General features: G+C 44.3%; 1 protein-coding gene across 1 annotated transcript; it reads left to right on the top strand.

Moving 5' to 3' along the window:
- On the top strand, positions 1-14,937 carry LOC134404929 (alcohol dehydrogenase 1B-like). Its single transcript, XM_063135941.1, has 9 exons — positions 1-107; positions 2,632-2,733; positions 5,453-5,591; positions 7,140-7,227; positions 7,341-7,557; positions 8,190-8,453; positions 10,159-10,294; positions 11,240-11,378; positions 14,168-14,937. Exons 1-9 carry the CDS (start codon positions 90-92, stop codon positions 14,190-14,192), a joined length of 1,128 nt encoding a protein of 375 aa, XP_062992011.1. The 5' UTR covers positions 1-89; the 3' UTR covers positions 14,193-14,937.
- The last annotated feature ends 1,515 nt before the right edge of the window (positions 14,938-16,452 follow it).

Raw genomic sequence — 16,452 nt, 5'->3', positions numbered from 1 at the left:
AAGTCAATTGTTTGCAAGTCAGCGTTCAAGGGGAGCCTTTGTATATTTAGGAAGACAGACTAGAGACGCTGAACCACACGTTTAGTACCATGAGCACTGCGGGGAAAGTAAGTAGACTTTGTCTTTCAACACTATTTATTCATCCCAGAGATGTGTACCACCTAAGGATAAAAACGGCCTTATTTTTGCACTGTTGCAAGGGGCGAAGAATTCTTTGAGGTGTGTATAAGAGTTTCAAGGAAGTTGCTTCTGCGTTGTTTGTTTTTCCCTTGAACAGCGCACCTTGATTCCACATCAATGCCTTTGAAACTCTCCATTGTTCAAAGCGATATGGCGCGGACCAGAGGGGGACCTGGGATTCCTACCCACAGGACACACAACCAAAGCTTCCACCTATCCCTGGGCACGTTGAACTTTTTTCCCTGGTTCTTTGGCCCATGGCCTTCTTCTTTTGATTAAGCAAACTTCGAAAAGCAAACTTCAGAAAGTTGGAAATCCTTCTTCGAATGCTGAAGGACTCTGGGGGGGATCTACACTACTGCTTTAAAGCACTTTAAAGCGCTTTATAACAGTTTTGACAATTGTTTGGGCCCAGGACACACTGCATATACAGTTTTCAAAACGTTTTCAAAGTGCTTTAAAGCGCTTTAAAAGCAGTAGTGTAGATCCCCCAGTGAGTGCTTGGGCTTTGAGTGTACAATCGCCCTTCCTTGTTCACAGAATTTTACGGGGGCTCCCATAAAATGTAGCCCTCCCATGTTTCCCAGTGGCTTCTTGCATGTGTTTTCTTACCAGAAAGGATCTGTTAAGGAAGAAAGGCAGGCTAGCTGCACAATGGCTTTTGACTGTTGGAAATAGAAACCGTCTGTCTGGAAGCACTCTCATACTTTTTATTATGAATGGCTTTTTACAGCCTGCGCTCAACAGGCAGGAAAATGGAGTAGGAATGAGATTGGATTGCCTTCTCCCATACAATCTGCCCAACACACTCAGGTTCTCTGGGAAGAATTTACTTCAGTCAGCGAAAGCTAGGCTGACAACCATTACCCAGAGGACCTTCTCTTCTGCTGCTCCCAGACTGTGGAATGGCCCGCCGAGAGAGATTCGCCAACTTAAACAGTCTTTCTGAATTTAAAAAAATCTATAAAGACTGATCTCTTCTGACAGGCCTACCCAGTCGAATTTTAAGATGTCTGGCTGCTATTTTAATAAGGTATTAGTTTTTTGTTTTTAATCAGTTTTATGTCTTTTATAGTATTTTTGTATTTGATGTTGTTGCCCACCTCGATCCAGAGGGAGAGGTGGGTAAGAAATAAATACATTATTATTATTATTATTATTATTATTATTATTATTATTATTATTATTAAATCCCAAGGTGGTAGAACAGACAGCCCCACTTCAGGCTGCAGGCATGAAATTACTTTGCAAGTAGGAAACAGGCATATCTGTCAGCGGCTTGTTTTGACCATGACCTTAACAGCCTTACTGGGGAGCAAGCCCCATTGTAATCCACCCTGAGAACTTGGTTATAGGGCAGTATATAAATGGAAGGAAGGAAGGAAGGAAAGAGAAAGAAAGAAAGAAAGAAAGAAAGAAAGAAAGAAAGGGAGGGAGGGAGAAAAAAGAAAGAGAATGTGTGTATGAGAGAGAAAGGACAAACATCGTACTTCAGATGCATAGCATTTATTTATTTGTATTTATTTATTCTTCAGATTTATATACTGCTTTCCACAAAAGTAGCAAAGCAGTGAGCATGAAATAGAATGGCATGAAAACAACCAACCCAATACAATGAAGGAGCAATAAAAAGCAATAATACAATGCAATGAAGGAAAAACAAAAAGTAATAAAAGCTAACACGTTATTGTGTGCGATAGGTCACAGCTGGCTGGGTCATACTTTAGAGAAAGCATCTGTAAAGAGATGTGTTTTAAGAAGGTTTGGGAGTGGCGGGGGGCTGTCTAATCTCAATTGGTAAAGCGTTCCAAAGGGTGGGTGCTGCTGCAACTTTAAAAGGCTTGGTACAAGTGCTTCTGAGGCAGCCCTCCAGAGCATGTGGCAGTTGTGGCACCATCACAAATGTTCCCTCTAATGATTTCAGAGATTGGGTAAGGACATAAGGGTAAGGACATAAGGTAAGGACATTTCCATACACGTGAAAAGCCCCAGTATGGGCGCGCAGTGGTGCGTCGATTATACAATGCAGCAACCACCTTGCAGCCATCATGGGGCTTTTCTCCGGAGCTAGGCAAGCACAGTGCATCCACTATCTATCCTCACTCCAGAGTCATGGCAGAGGTGTGGCCAGGCAGATGGCGACCCCTGATTGGTCACCATCTGCCCAGGCAAAGCGCAGGGGGCAGGCCTGGCCGCTTTTGCTGCTGTGTCGGGATTAGCTGCCACCACTCCAAAGCTGCAAAGCACATGCTTTTGCTTGTCGTGGTGGCCATCCACTGCTGTATATGCAGCCCCAAGGAGTGAGGCAGTCCCTAAAATAACTTGGTCCCAAGTTGTTTTGGGCTTTCTTTCTAACAACAACACCTTGAACTAGGCCCGGTAGCTTAATGGCAGCCAATGTCATTGACGTGTTAGTTAGGGGTACTATCTCGTGGTCTATTATTTTCACAGGTCATCAAATGCAAAGCAGCCGTACTCTGGGAGCCTAAGAAACCATTCAGCATTGTGGAAATAGAAGTGGCCCCACCAAAAGCACATGAAGTTCGCATCAAGGTAAAGGAGAGAAACTTAAAACTGTGCTAGTGCAGACGATTCACTCACCTCAAACATGCGTCTCAAACCAGCAAACTGTTCATGGAGCAAGACCCCCAACCTGGAATGGCTTCCCCATTCATTTTACTGGAGAAAGGCGAAAAGGGATCCACACAAGAATGATCTCATAGACTGGGTTCCTTAGGATCGCTCTGTTGCTATCCAGTCATATAGAGAACTCTGGATAACAGCGACTGCCTGAAAGACAGGCTGCCACGTGGTGAACACTTTTTCCAAATTTGAATTTCTTGGCTGTATTTCTATGAGAATGGGGTAGAGCTTTCCTAGGGTACATCTACATGGAGGGTTTGCCCTGGGGTAGCAGCAAGTCAGTTACACGATGCAGCCACTACTGCGAAGCTATCCGGGGGCAAACCCTTGAAAATCCACGCCAAAAAAGCCGGGCATATACCATGACTTTTTTGGCAGTGGAGGCAGTCCCGTGCTTCTAAAAACGGGGGGGGGGGGGGAACCACAGGGGGGGGGAAGAGGAAAAGTGCCGTTCCTCCCCCCCCTTTTAAATTTTTTTATGAGACCTAACTGCAGAGCTCCGCATAAACATACGTCCTCCCTTTGGCTGCCGGTTGCCCCCACCCTTTGTTTTAATTTTCTGTCTATGGAGCTTCGCAGATTCATATATGGGGGGGGGGGGAGAGAAAGAAAAGAACAAGGCAACCAGAGCAGGATGTGAGAGGGGGGCTGGAGGTTGCCCGTTCCTCCCAACCCACCCACATTTATGTTTATGCGAAGCTCCACAGACAGGGCTCATTAAATAATTTTTAAACACAGCTCCGTTCCTGGAGAGGAACAACCCCATTCCTTTCCTACCCCCGCCCCGTGTTTTTTTTAAAAAAACTTTTCAGAGGCAATGGGCAGAAAAATTTGCACTTGCCTTCCTTCCCATGCAGATGCCAGGAAGGAAGGCAAATGCGGGTACAAAGCGCCTCCCAGCGCCAAAGCGCCTCCATATAGACGGGGGCCTAGTTGTTACATTCCATCTAATATCCCATCAAACGTGACTCAACAGTATGCTCAGCTCAAGTGTAGTTCAAAGTTTTTGTTCTTCATAGAAACTCTTAACCTGCAGCACTACGAAATCCTTTCCGAAAAGGTTAGTACTAGCTTTTAGACCAGATTCAGTTGGCAACCAAATTCAGGGGAAACGGAGCAATGTACACATGGAATTCAGATCCACACTCCAAAGTCCTCCATCACTAAGATAACTGTTGTGTGAGTTTCTAGGGCATATCTACACTATAGACTTAAAATGGTTTAACAATCATTCCCTCTCCTCAGAAAACCCTTAAAACTTGTAATTTTTGCAGTGGGTGGGGTTGGGAGTGGTTCGAGGGATAGTCCATATGCCTGGTTCCAGGTTTTTGGAGCCCCTGGGCAGGCTTCCTCTTAATGGGCTCCTCCTCTGATGTCTTTGGGAGGCCAACACTCACAGCTTATTACGGTATACTTCACTGCAAGGCCTGAGGGCCACTGGCAGCTCCCAATCACCTCAAATGCTCTCCCTGCCTCTCTCTCTCTCTCTCTCTTTGCAGTACTTGCTCACTCTCAGCAGAGGCTCTCTGGCTTTGCCTTGTTGGTTGCTTTAGCAGTGAGCTGGCTGCTGTGATCTGGGCTACTAGAGAAGGCTTCAGGGCTGGAGAGCCAGGACACCTGCCGCTGGTGGGAATGGGGAGAGGAAAATGCAGGAGCAATCAGCCAATTAGCTCTGGTGGGGAGAAAGGCCTCCAGCCAAGTCCAGTGCATAGCCCAGTGCATAGTGCAACTTGCCTGGGGTGGGGTGGGGCGGGGCGGGGCAAGAACATGCCAGGAAAGCCCCTCCAAGTAGCTTCAGGGGTGGTACATAATGCAATTCATTTGAATTCTGGCCCAAGAGCTGGGGACTAGGACAGCTCTGCTCTCTCTTCAGCCTCCCTGTCTCCTTCCTGCAATGGAGGAAGGAAGGGGAGTATGCAAAGGGTTAACCAGATCCCCTTCGCTTCTCCAACAGAAGAGTGAAGGGGATCAGCTGATTTGCCCACCCTGAGCAGGGCAGAGTCCAGCTGCCTTGCCCCCCCCCCTTCCTGCTGTTATCTCCAATCTCAGGTCAGAGATAACTGTGGAGATAGGAGGTTGTATGGCAGCGGGACTTGGCAACTAGCATATGGCCTGTGACGAGCCATTGAGAACATATCTCGTTGGTAGTGAAAGAACTCAACATTTCTGAGCCCCATTCAAGGTGTTGGCACTTACCTGCAAAGCCCTACATGGTTTGCACCCCAGGTACTAGAAGTAACACCTTCTACCACATCAGCCTGAGATGGGATGGATGGTGGCTGGGAAGAGGGCTTTTTTCACTTGTGTCACCTCGTCTCCGGAAACCTTTTCCCCAGCTAGACTCACTTGTCACGCTGTTAACTTTTCAGTGCCAGGTAAAGAACGTTTTATTCTCTCATGCTTTTTAAAAGGACTTTTAGACCTGATTTTAATGTGCTTTTGACCTTTTTTTTAATGTTTTGACTGCATTTTTATATATGTTGTTGCTTTTAATAATTTTATTTGTAAATCCATCTGAAAACCGATGTTGAACAGTAGTAGAGAGGAAAGTCCTTACTAAAGAATACAATTGCATCAGACTTCTAACCCTGAATCAATTGTAGTGAAACACCTTTCACATTTATTCCAGATTTTGACTTCTGGAATCTGTCGTTCAGATGACCATGTAGTAAGTGGTGCATTAAAAACCAAATTCCCCATTATTCTTGGTCATGAAGCAGCTGGCATTGTGGAGAGTGTTGGGGAAGGAGTTACCAGTGTGAAACCAGGTATGGCAAAGTACAGAGTGCAACAAGAAAATATCAAAACACGCCCTTTGACAATAAAGTTAAAATGAAACTAAGATAGCCAACTGTTTGGGGATGACCTAACCAGGTTCTTGGGGGGGGGGGGGGCTCTGTGACAGTCACTAGAATTACATAAATGCCAGAATGTGGGACTGTTTGCTGGAAATATTTAAGTAAAGGCCCCCCCAAAATTGAATAAGAGCCAGCAGCAGCATCTTTCACTTACTGTACATGTGTGAATAGTGTAGCCCACACATGCACCCTAAGGGTGGAATCCAATTAAGATTTTTTCGGGGATGGAACAGCTTCTGTCAGCAAAATGGGGAGGAGGAGGAACCCTCAGCATCTGCTCCAATGGATGGGGGGCCCTTCCAGAACAGATTTGGGGTGTGAGTAACTGAGAGATTGCAACAGAGAGGAGAGGAGGAGAAATCCTGCTGCACACTTCTGCTCACGTAGCATCAGATTCTGCCCTAAGGAGCCAGGTGATGGGATTTATCTTGCGCTCGCTGCACAAGGGCCTAAATTGGTGGCCATCACTACATCTTGTGTTAGCGAATTCCATAGTTTAAATATGTGCTATAAGGTCTGCTGGAGTTTGATAGCACCACCTGAACATCTTCCCTTGGGTTGAACCCTTGGCGCTGCCAGACACCAGAATCTTTGAAATGGGAAGATGGCAGCTCTAAATTAGAACTGAATAGAGATTTTTGCAGGTGAGATTTATGCCCCCAATTTGCATGTTAAAACAGCAACAAAAAGTTACTTACACGAACAATGGAACTGGCCCAGCGTCAGTCAAACAGCCCTTCTTGCTAAATAATGGATAGACTGGTTTCCATGGAACCCTCAGATTTCAGATAGAAATCTGAGACCTTTTAACCAGCATCTAGCAACAGAAAGTATTCTTGGAAATGGGGTGAAAAAGCTTTCTACAGGTGGGTTAGTTAATTCTTGGAAGTAACAAGGTTATAACCTCATAGGGAGATAAAACTTCGCAAGGGTGATTCTAAAGTCACCAAAGAAAGGCCCTCCTAAAGTCATGAGTAGAAGTTATGACGATCAAGTCCAACACTCTGCTCAATGCAGAACCACTTGAGAGGAGTTTCCGGGACCACAACCCATAGAAATGAATTACTGAAGCCCAGAACACTCAGCTGAGATACATCCATCCATTGCTGAGTGGGGTCTGTCCATATAGTCGACGTTTTCTCCCTTGGTCAGTTGAGTCACAAACACACTTGGAGTGGGAATGGGTCTCCCATCTCAGATGACCTCCAGATGTGTGGGATTACAGGTCTCAGCATCTCCAGCCAGCACAGCCATTGGGTGAGGTACCTGGGGATTATAGTAGTTGTAGTCCAAGACCTCTGGAGTGTGCCCAATTAGGAAATGCTAAATAAACACAAAGGCAGTTGGGGGTGGTCATCGTTATAGAAATCTTTGCATTTTACTGGTGCCCACTTTCATGCTGCTAGCCTGTTGGAACCATCAGAGAGGTTGACATTAGTCTTTTTTTGTAATTCCCAGGAGACAAAGTGATTCCACTTTTTGTGCCACAGTGTGGAGTGTGCAGCACTTGTTTACATCCCAAAGGCAACCTGTGCAAAAAGAGCGAGTGAGTTTCTGTTCTTATTTGTATCAATATTAAAAAGGACTCGTATTGTCAGATTTCTTGTCCTTGGTGCAAACCGTAAACAAGGGTCTGATTTCCCCTTCCATCTTTTTAAGCATTTTTACCACTGGATTAATGGCCGATGGCACCTCCAGGTTCACTTATGAAGGAAAGCCAATTCACAACTTCGCCAACACCAGCACATTCACGGAATACACTGTGGTCCACGAGAATTCGGTGGCCAAAATTGATCCCGTAGCTCCTCCAGAAAAAGTGTGCCTAATAGGCTGTGGATTTTCTACTGGCTACGGTGCTGCCATCATGTCTGCAAAGGTAGGGATTACAGCATAGATGGCTGACCTGCAGCATTGGGGATTTGTAGGATGTCCATATTATGTGTCTAACACCTACCACTAATGAAACTGTCTTGACAAGGATTGTTGATTTCCATAATGCTTTGTTTAATTGTTTGATTTGCGTAACTGATCCACAATGGGCAGTTTGTTGGACATGCACACACACACACACACACACACACACACACAGACACACAGACGGTACAGTTTACAGGTATATTATATACTCAATAACATGTTAGTTTGTTAATGGACAATTCTATGTATGTTTAGACAGAAAAAATGGCCTACAGATCCCAGCAATTCCCAGCCAACATGGCTGGCTGGCTGGAGCAATGTTGGGACTTGCAGGACTTTTTTCAGTCTAAACATGCATAAGATAGTACCCTTAGTTAGTTAGTTAGCTCACATATTTATATCCTCCCTCCCAATCAGAAGAATTCCCAAGGTTCAATTGATAACATAAAACCACCAATACAAAAACCAGATAAAATAGTCAAAGAAGAGACATTGATTAAGTTGGAAGGATGGATACTTATTTTGCAGTGGAGTTATTGTACATTGCTAAGATTCTCCAAATCAAATGTTATTATTTTTATGTTGACGTAGGTGGAACCTGGTTCTACCTGTGCCGTCTTTGGCTTGGGAGGAGTCGGCCTCTCAGTGGTCATGGGTTGTAAAGCAGCTGGAGCGTCCCGAATCATCGGTGTCGACATCAACAAGGATAAATTTCCCAAGGCTAGAGAGCTGGGAGCCACGGAGTGCATCAACCCTCTGGATTTCAAGAAGCCCATCAACGAAGTGCTCTTTGACCTGACGGGTGGGGAAGGCGTAGACTATTCATTTGAAGTGATTGGCCGCACAGATACCATGGTATGTGCATGATTATAGTATTGTAGTGGCAGAGCTGGAAAAAAAGGGCAGGGACACCCAAAATCTCCATTATTGAAGAAGAGCCAGTCCTTCTATGGTTCCTGCTTTTCTCCAGGTTCTGCTCCCATAATCTGTTGAACCAAGGCCTTTGGGGTATTTGAGATTTCAGAAGGTGCCTGGAGTTTGGGACTCTAGTAGGGCCTGGCCACCTTATTTCCAGTGCCACTAGGGCAGCTTGCAAACAGAAGAAACGGCTGGCATCATCTGTGCTGCACAGTAATCCCACCAGAACGGATGGCCAGAGGGTGCGCTGTAACTTTCAACCTATTTGTTTCTTTGCTTATGACTAACTTTTATTTACCACCTTATGTGCTTAGAAGCCATCAAGCAGGAGATCATGTCAACTGCACAAGTAACAGGGCCCCTTCTCACTTTATATAACTGACTCCTTCACTGGTTTTATTTAGTTTATTATTTATTCAATTCATTAATTTAGATCCTGCCTTTCTGCCAAAGAATTGCACTCAAGGCTAACTATAAAATCTGAATTTAAAAAAAAACTTAATTAAAACATAGCATAAAAACAAGTAAATTAAAAAACACAACGGTCATTACCAAGAGCATCATCACACAGGGGGAAATGATGTTTGCTTACCGTTGTTTCTCTGCACATGTGTTTGTCCCTCATTACTTCCTCTTTTGAAAGAGGAAGTAAACACTGTGCATGCGGCCCAATCAGTGGGCCGTTTTGATTGCGCTGCTTCTCCTGCACACAGCAGGAGATAGCGGTAACTTCTGTCTCAAAAAATAAGTCGGACTTACTGGGGTATTTTTTTGTGGCATGAAATTTCACGAGGGACCTGTGAAATTCCATGAGTGCCCAGCAACGAGCCTGCAATAAAACGCTCTTCTGATGAGGGCTGTAGTGGTAAGATGTTGCTCACAAACTGTCTGGATCCCTGCGTAAACCGCTGCTGACTACCACCTTGCCGGCCTCCAGGCTGCCAACACTGTCAGAAAAGAACTTTGTACTTAGCAAGTGAGCTCAGAAGGATTCTGTGGGAACATGGATCCTCCTCATGCAATTGCATCTGGATTTTTTCTTCCTCCACCCATTCATCAGGACAATGAGCTTTTCTACATGAGGCATTTATCTTGTGCTTGTTGTTCCTACTCATGGTTGTCAACAGGTTCTTTAAATGACAGTGTGACCCTCCAGTTTCCCAATGAGCACTTTTGGTGAATTTTTTTAAAGCAGGGAAAATATGAAAGCGAAAGAAAACTCTTTTGTCACCTGTGTATTTACACTATTCTGTACCACAATAACATCTAGAAGTTATGTAGTAGACAACACATCCCCAGACACCTTTCTTTGCATGCCCTAAGACACCTTACCCCTCCCACCTTTTAATTTTAATTAATACATTTTCTTAACAGAAACTGGGATTGCTGTGAAATAGGTTTCTGTTGGTGCTGGGAATTGTGGAGCTGAGGGCTCAAACACCACCTCTGCCTTATACTCAGTCTTTTGGAAAGGCTACTTGCCTTTTGCCATGCCTGCCATGGCAGCCATTTTGTGGTGGTGCCCAGGACAGTTCTTCAAATTGCCAAATGTGCCCACAGCCCAAAACAAAGTATGTCATGGTGGGCAGAGCAGATGTTCTCCTTGGCTTGATTCAAGTGTGTGACTTTGGATTTACTTCAGATTGCTGCCTTAGCTTCTTGCCACATGAACTATGGAACCAGCGTGATGGTGGGAGTACCTCCTTCAGCAGCTCAGCTTACCTTCTCCCCGCAACTTCTCTTCGCAGGCCGCACTTGGAAAGGATCTCTATTTGGAGGTACAGCCCTACATGTTATATATTGATTGGCTGCTAAATGCATTTATTTATCATTTTGGTTTCGCTTATGAGAAGCCCAGTATGCACCTTTGCCATCAGGTTGATTTCAGTCAGTGGGTGAGGCACAGCTCCAAATTCCAGCCATTGCAACAGCCATACCGACATCTGAATTCCTCTACAGTAGACATCATTTCTAAAGCTCTGCCACTGTTACACTACTAGATCCCCTGGCCTTGTCACAGACCTCAGCTGTTTCATTTCCCAGAAGCCCAGTAACCTGATCAGGGGATCCCTGGGTCAGAGGCAATTCTCCGTGATTCCTCTGTTAATCTTCCAGGCATAGTAAGGGGGTACCCAACAACCAGTAGAGTATTGCTCACATTGCAATCAGTTCTTTAAAACTATCCCTTGAAGTGTTGCTGTTGTAGTATTTTTATTTATTTATTCCATTTATATCCTGCCTATATACCCCTTTTCTCAGTGCATGGAGAGGAACTGACATCCCAGGCTTCTCCTGCCCCTCACCTTTCCCTTCAGGAAAAGTGAGGGAAGACTTTGGGAGCTGCAGCTTCAAAGCCCTCCCGGCTCCTTGAGGCCCCTGAATGAGCTAAATTCCCTCTCCCCCTCACCCTTGGAGATGTGGGGCTTCAGGGCAGGGCCCCATCCTTGGTGGGCTGGAGAGGGGGGTCAGGCAGGCCAGAGGTTCCCCACTGCCGAGAAAAATAGAGCAAAAGCCTGTAATTACTATACGAATAAAACGTAATATCGTCCCTCTCCCTGCTGCACCCCAATTCTCCCCCAATATACTGCCCAACCATATTGCTTAAGACTGATTTCAGGCTAGTAAAAATGTGGGACTGCCAGACCTTTAACTAATTTCTTTTTCTTTCTTTTTTTGTAATCTGAATACCATACACTCCTAATGGTGCTCTGTCTTATTTTCAGGCTGGAAAAGCAAAGATTCTGTCCCGCAGTTGGTTTCAGATTTCATGGTGAAGAAGTTCACTCTAGATCCATTAATTACTCACACTTTGCCTTTCGATAAAATCAATGAAGGCTTTGAACTGCTCCGGGCAGGAAAAAGGTAAATCTTTCCTCTTTCTGAATAGAATCATAGAATAGCAGAGTTGAAAGGGACCTATAAGGCCATCAAGTCCAACCCCCTGCTCAATGCAGGAATCCACCCTAAAGCATCCCTGACAGATGGTTGTCCAGCTGCCTCTTGAATGCCTCTAGTGTGAGAAAGCCCACAACCTCCCTTGGTAACTGATTCCATTGTTGTACTGCTCTAACAGTTAGGAAGTTTTTCCTGATGTCCAGCTGGAATCTGGCTTCCTTTACCTTGAGCCTGTTATTCCATGTCCTGCACTCTGGGAGGATCGAGAAGAGATCCTGGTCCTCCTCTGTGTGACAACCTTTTAAGTATTTGAAGAGTGCTATCATGTCTCCCCTCAATCTTCTCTTCTCCAGGCTAAACTTGCCCAGTTCTTTCAGTCTCTCTTCATAGGGCTTTGTTTCCAGACCCCTGATCATCCTCGTTGCCCTCCTCTGAACACACTATCTTTAACAGTTGTATTGAAAAGGGAATTTCAGCAGGTGTCATTTGTATATATGGAGATCCTGGGGAAATTTCCTCTTCATCACAACAGTTAAAGCTGCAGGTGCCCTGCCCTCGTTTAAATCTGGTCACAGTATAGCTGCAGTATAGCTCCTGCAGCTTTAACTGTTGTGATGAAGAGGGAATTTCACCAGGTGCTGCATGCATACAAATGACACCTGCTGAAATTCCCTTTTCAATACAACTGTTAAAGATACAGGAGCCCTGTCCTCCTTTCCATATGGTCACCCTAGGAGCAGGACAGGAAAGGCTCTGCAGAATGATTACATAAAATTCTCCGTACCCTCACCAGACTACAATTTCCAGGAAACTGTGAAGGAGATAGTTAAGCCAGCATAAAACCAATTGAAATCTGTAACGTAAGAAGAAGAATTTAGCTCTTTCATCCATAAAACATGCTTAACAGTAGGTCCATTTTTTATTTATTTAATTGGCCAAAATGAAATTAGCAAGGCTTATGGTTACATTCTAATACTGAATCTTGCACAAACTCTTTATATTCAGAGAAATAGAGGGCAAAGCAGGATGGGGTGGGGAACTGGCTCTCCAAAGAAGTTAAAATAATAAAGTGGATAACTAGACCAACAGTATAAGAAGAAATGCAATGTATTAATATGCTTATAAAGCAAATATGGAAGGCCAAGAAAAAAGCTTTTGCCAAAATGGTCTTTTATCACCATCTCGCTAGTCAGAGCAAACTTTCCATTTTGGACAGAGTAATGAATATTACATTCATGAACTCTTTCCTTGATTTTTTTTTTCTGTTTGTAACACATGCATCTTCGTATTCAGCTTCCTGCAACTGCATAACAGATGAACAGAACTCAATCTGCTTATTTTGCTTTTTTTAAATTAGCTTGATACGCTTCTCACCAGGTTGCATAAACTACTCACTATGTATGCTAATCTATTATCTTCCATCACTATAGTTGACCTCCCTTGCTTTCAGCTTAGACTGATGAAGATACAAACTTTAGTTGCATAAGTCAATTGATTGTTCAACCAAAGGTTGAATCATTTTCCTTCTAGCAATGAGTGATTTATTATGCCCCTGTTCTTCAGCATCCTCAAAGATCTCTGAATGCAATAATTCATGAATATATGATTATATATTAATTCATCAATTAATGCGTTCACATATCTTTGGTCAGCCAATTCTGCTGGGAGATGGATGCACAGAGGTTGCTTTCCTTGCATGCTCATTTCCCAGCAAAATCTGCCCCCACCAGCCTGCTAAGCAGCTGTTTAACAGGCAGGTGGGGGCCTGGTTCTATTTCCCAACAGGGCATGCAGGGAGAGTGATCCCCACTTAGACTGTTTTCCATCAGAATCGTTTCAGCTGGGAAACAGGCGCTTGAGGAGAGTCCTTCTAGCGTACTTGTTACCCTGCAGAATTGGGTTTACACTAGCCCAGCAAAGAGCATGGCCAGTGTAGCAGAGGGGATGGCACGTGCAGGGGGGATTGGGCTCAGGGCACCCACAACTGACCACATGGGCATTCTCCGGGGGGGGGCTTCATGTGGCATGCAGTTTGCATGTTGCCCACCCCTAAATTAATCAGTTAAAACCTTCCATATTGTTATTGATTTATTTTTTTATACTGCCTATCAGCTGAAGCTCTCTGGGCATCGCACAATAAAAACCATAAAATACAACAAATATAAATTGAAAACATTAAAAAGTTTAAAAGGCAATATAAAGCCAGCTGCATAATTTATTCACTGAGAGCTCGTATCTCAGCCATAATTAATTTGCAGCTTTATGCAGTCCTTCTTCTAAAAAACAGATGAGCACAAATAGGCTGGAAAGCGACACATATGAAACAAAGTCATTTTGTACTATTTATGTTAGATCAGAGGGAAAGCATTGCTCATCATCCAGGAGAAGTTATACAATTTCAATGGGTAATGTTCTTTACAAATCCACTGAAATAAATAGCATTTTAGAAGGACTTAATCTGTCAGAATTTCCCAATTCTTTTTTGTTGCTTTTTTCACTTTGAAATTTCCAGTGAGGACTTAAAATCTTGAAATATTAACCTATTGATGAGAAAAAATCGAGTCAAATCCAAATTTGCTTATGCTTCCATTAGACCCATTGAAACCAGCAGGGTGTAAGTTAGCTGTGACTGTCAAGTCCCATTGATTTCAATGGATCCACTTGAAGTAGGACTAAGTCTAGATCCAACCCATTAACTCTCATAAGAAGAACAGAATTCATCACCCTTTCATTTAAATTGTCTTCTAATGTTTCAGCATTCGCAGCGTTCTCTTATTCTGAAGTCCCTGGTGGCAAGGAAACATACAAGACGAGATTTTGCCTGCTGAGTTCTACCGGATCAATCCATTACACATTGTGTAATAGGTCATCTGTAGAAATTATTGGATTCTGCTGGGTTGCCAGCAGCAGTGCTACTTCATCAATTCATATGTTGATTCCAAGATTCCATTGCACTTTTTTTTTGTCATGTGTAATAGAAGACCTTGTAACTACAAGATATAACTTGTCTTGTGATTAAAGCTTTCAGTATTGACAGAAATCAATTTAACAACAATGTAATTGAAAATTGAAACTTTGGGGGAGGAGGGATGTTGCACTGCATTCCTATATGGTATGGTGGCTGGGGCACAATGGGAGTTGTAGAGCTTTATCCCATGTACCTGTTTCCCTTGAATTATCCCCTACAGCGCTAAGCTGTCACCGTTATTGTTGTTGTTGCTACCGGGCGGCTAGATTCTTTGCATACCAGGAAATGGGTTTAAGGGGGGGAATGTAAAGAAATCAACAGATGACTCAATCCGATTCAAATTTGGTATGCTTAAAGCTCTCTTTAATATCTATTACTGTGCCAATTTTGATGTCTTTATCATTAAAGCTTAGGCAGATGTAAGCATTTGTTTAATTTTTCTTCAAATCCTGCTCCTGTGCCCCAGTGGCCGCTCGGAAAACAACAAATGATACGCTGGAAAACTAGCAGCAAAATATTGCACTTTTTTTGGTTAAGAAACGTAATTAAAGCAGGATGCATGGGAGTACTTCACAATAAAAGCAGATTATAAACTGGAAAACTTGAGTCCTTTGCACGCAATTTGCAGTGATTGCACAGTATAATGCTGGTGTGATAAAGCTTGTAGTCAAACACATTGGATGGCCAAATCCATCCTGGCCATGCTGGTGCAGATGATAGGAGGAGGAGTCCTTTGGAGGGCACTAGGTTGGGCAAGGTTGCTACACTGTGTGATAAAACATGCTACAGAAAAAATGCTGCCCTTGGCCTAGTTTCATGTGGCCCCGATTTAATGTAGCCCAGAGAGATGGTGTGACACAGAGAATGTGAGAGGGATGGGGTGACCCAGAAAGCGAGAAAGACCATGAGCGTCTTCCAGCATTTTAAATGCTGGCTCCAGCTTCACCCACTGCTTGCTCTGACCCTGTTCACCACTGACAGGGACACTAGATTATCTCTGAGGAAAAGTGGCCCTCAACAGAAAAAAGGTATTCCAGCCTTTCGCTAGAATGTGGGAGACCCATAACTGAAGAAACCCACTAGTTCACCTTGGGCTATTCACACTCTCTCTGCCTAACCTGACTCACAGAGTTGTGGTGGGGGTAAAATTGAGAAGAGAACCATGTACTCCACCCTGAGCTCCTTGGAGGAAGTGTGGACTGAGTAGTGACAGAGAGGTACAACCACCACAGCAACATGGCATTAAAACGTTATCATCAGAGCTTCGGCTATTGGGCGGTATAAAAATGTAATAAATAAATAAATAAATCAGAGGGTATTCTGGGCTCTACCATTTTTGTCCTCCTTTAAAACAGAGGTGCTGTACCTCTTTCAGCCTGAATTCAATCTCAGAGAAGCTTTCGGTGGGGTTGGGGTGCATTCTAGTGGTGGGTGGAGTCAGGGCCAGTGCTACCATAGAGGCCACTCAGGTGGCTGCCTAGAGCGCCAAGCTAAGAGGGGCGCCGGGCACAGCGCAGCACTCACGTGCGTTGGCTGTGAGCCAGCCTGGCCCAAGGATTCAGCTGGGCCTGGGCAGGTGAGATGGCGTCCCGCACCCGCCCAGCCGAAGCGAAGCCAGGGACGCTGGGGTGGGGGTGGGGCGGCTCCACGTTCGGACTTCTGGAACGAGCCCGGGAGAGAGAGAGAGAATGAATGTATGGGTGAATGGGGTGCATGGGGTCTTTGAGTGAATGCATGTGTTCATGCGTGTGTTTGTTTGGAGCGAGTGATGCTGAGTGTGTGTGCGCGCACGTGTGTGAGTTGGGGGGGATGATTTGGAGGTGATATTCCTATTAAATAATGCATTTTAGACCCATAGAGGTTCCTTTCCAATTTGTTTGCTATAATTGGCATGACGTATTTCTTGCACTTTAAAATAAATTTAGCAGTTTCAAGTTTTGTGCTTATTTTTTCCAGAAAACATCTGTTCTTAAAAATAAAAGTTGGCTTTTTTTGGGTGTGTGTGTGTGTGTGAAAGTATCCCACCTTGCCTAGGGCACAAAATAGTCTGACACCGGCCATGGGTGGAGTCAT

Source organism: Elgaria multicarinata, chromosome 10 (genome assembly GCF_023053635.1).
Source record: "Elgaria multicarinata webbii isolate HBS135686 ecotype San Diego chromosome 10, rElgMul1.1.pri, whole genome shotgun sequence".
Classification (NCBI taxonomy): Eukaryota; Metazoa; Chordata; class Lepidosauria; order Squamata; family Anguidae; genus Elgaria; species Elgaria multicarinata.
Note: the sequence above shows the minus strand (reverse complement) of the source record. Positions and strands in the feature narration are given on the sequence as shown.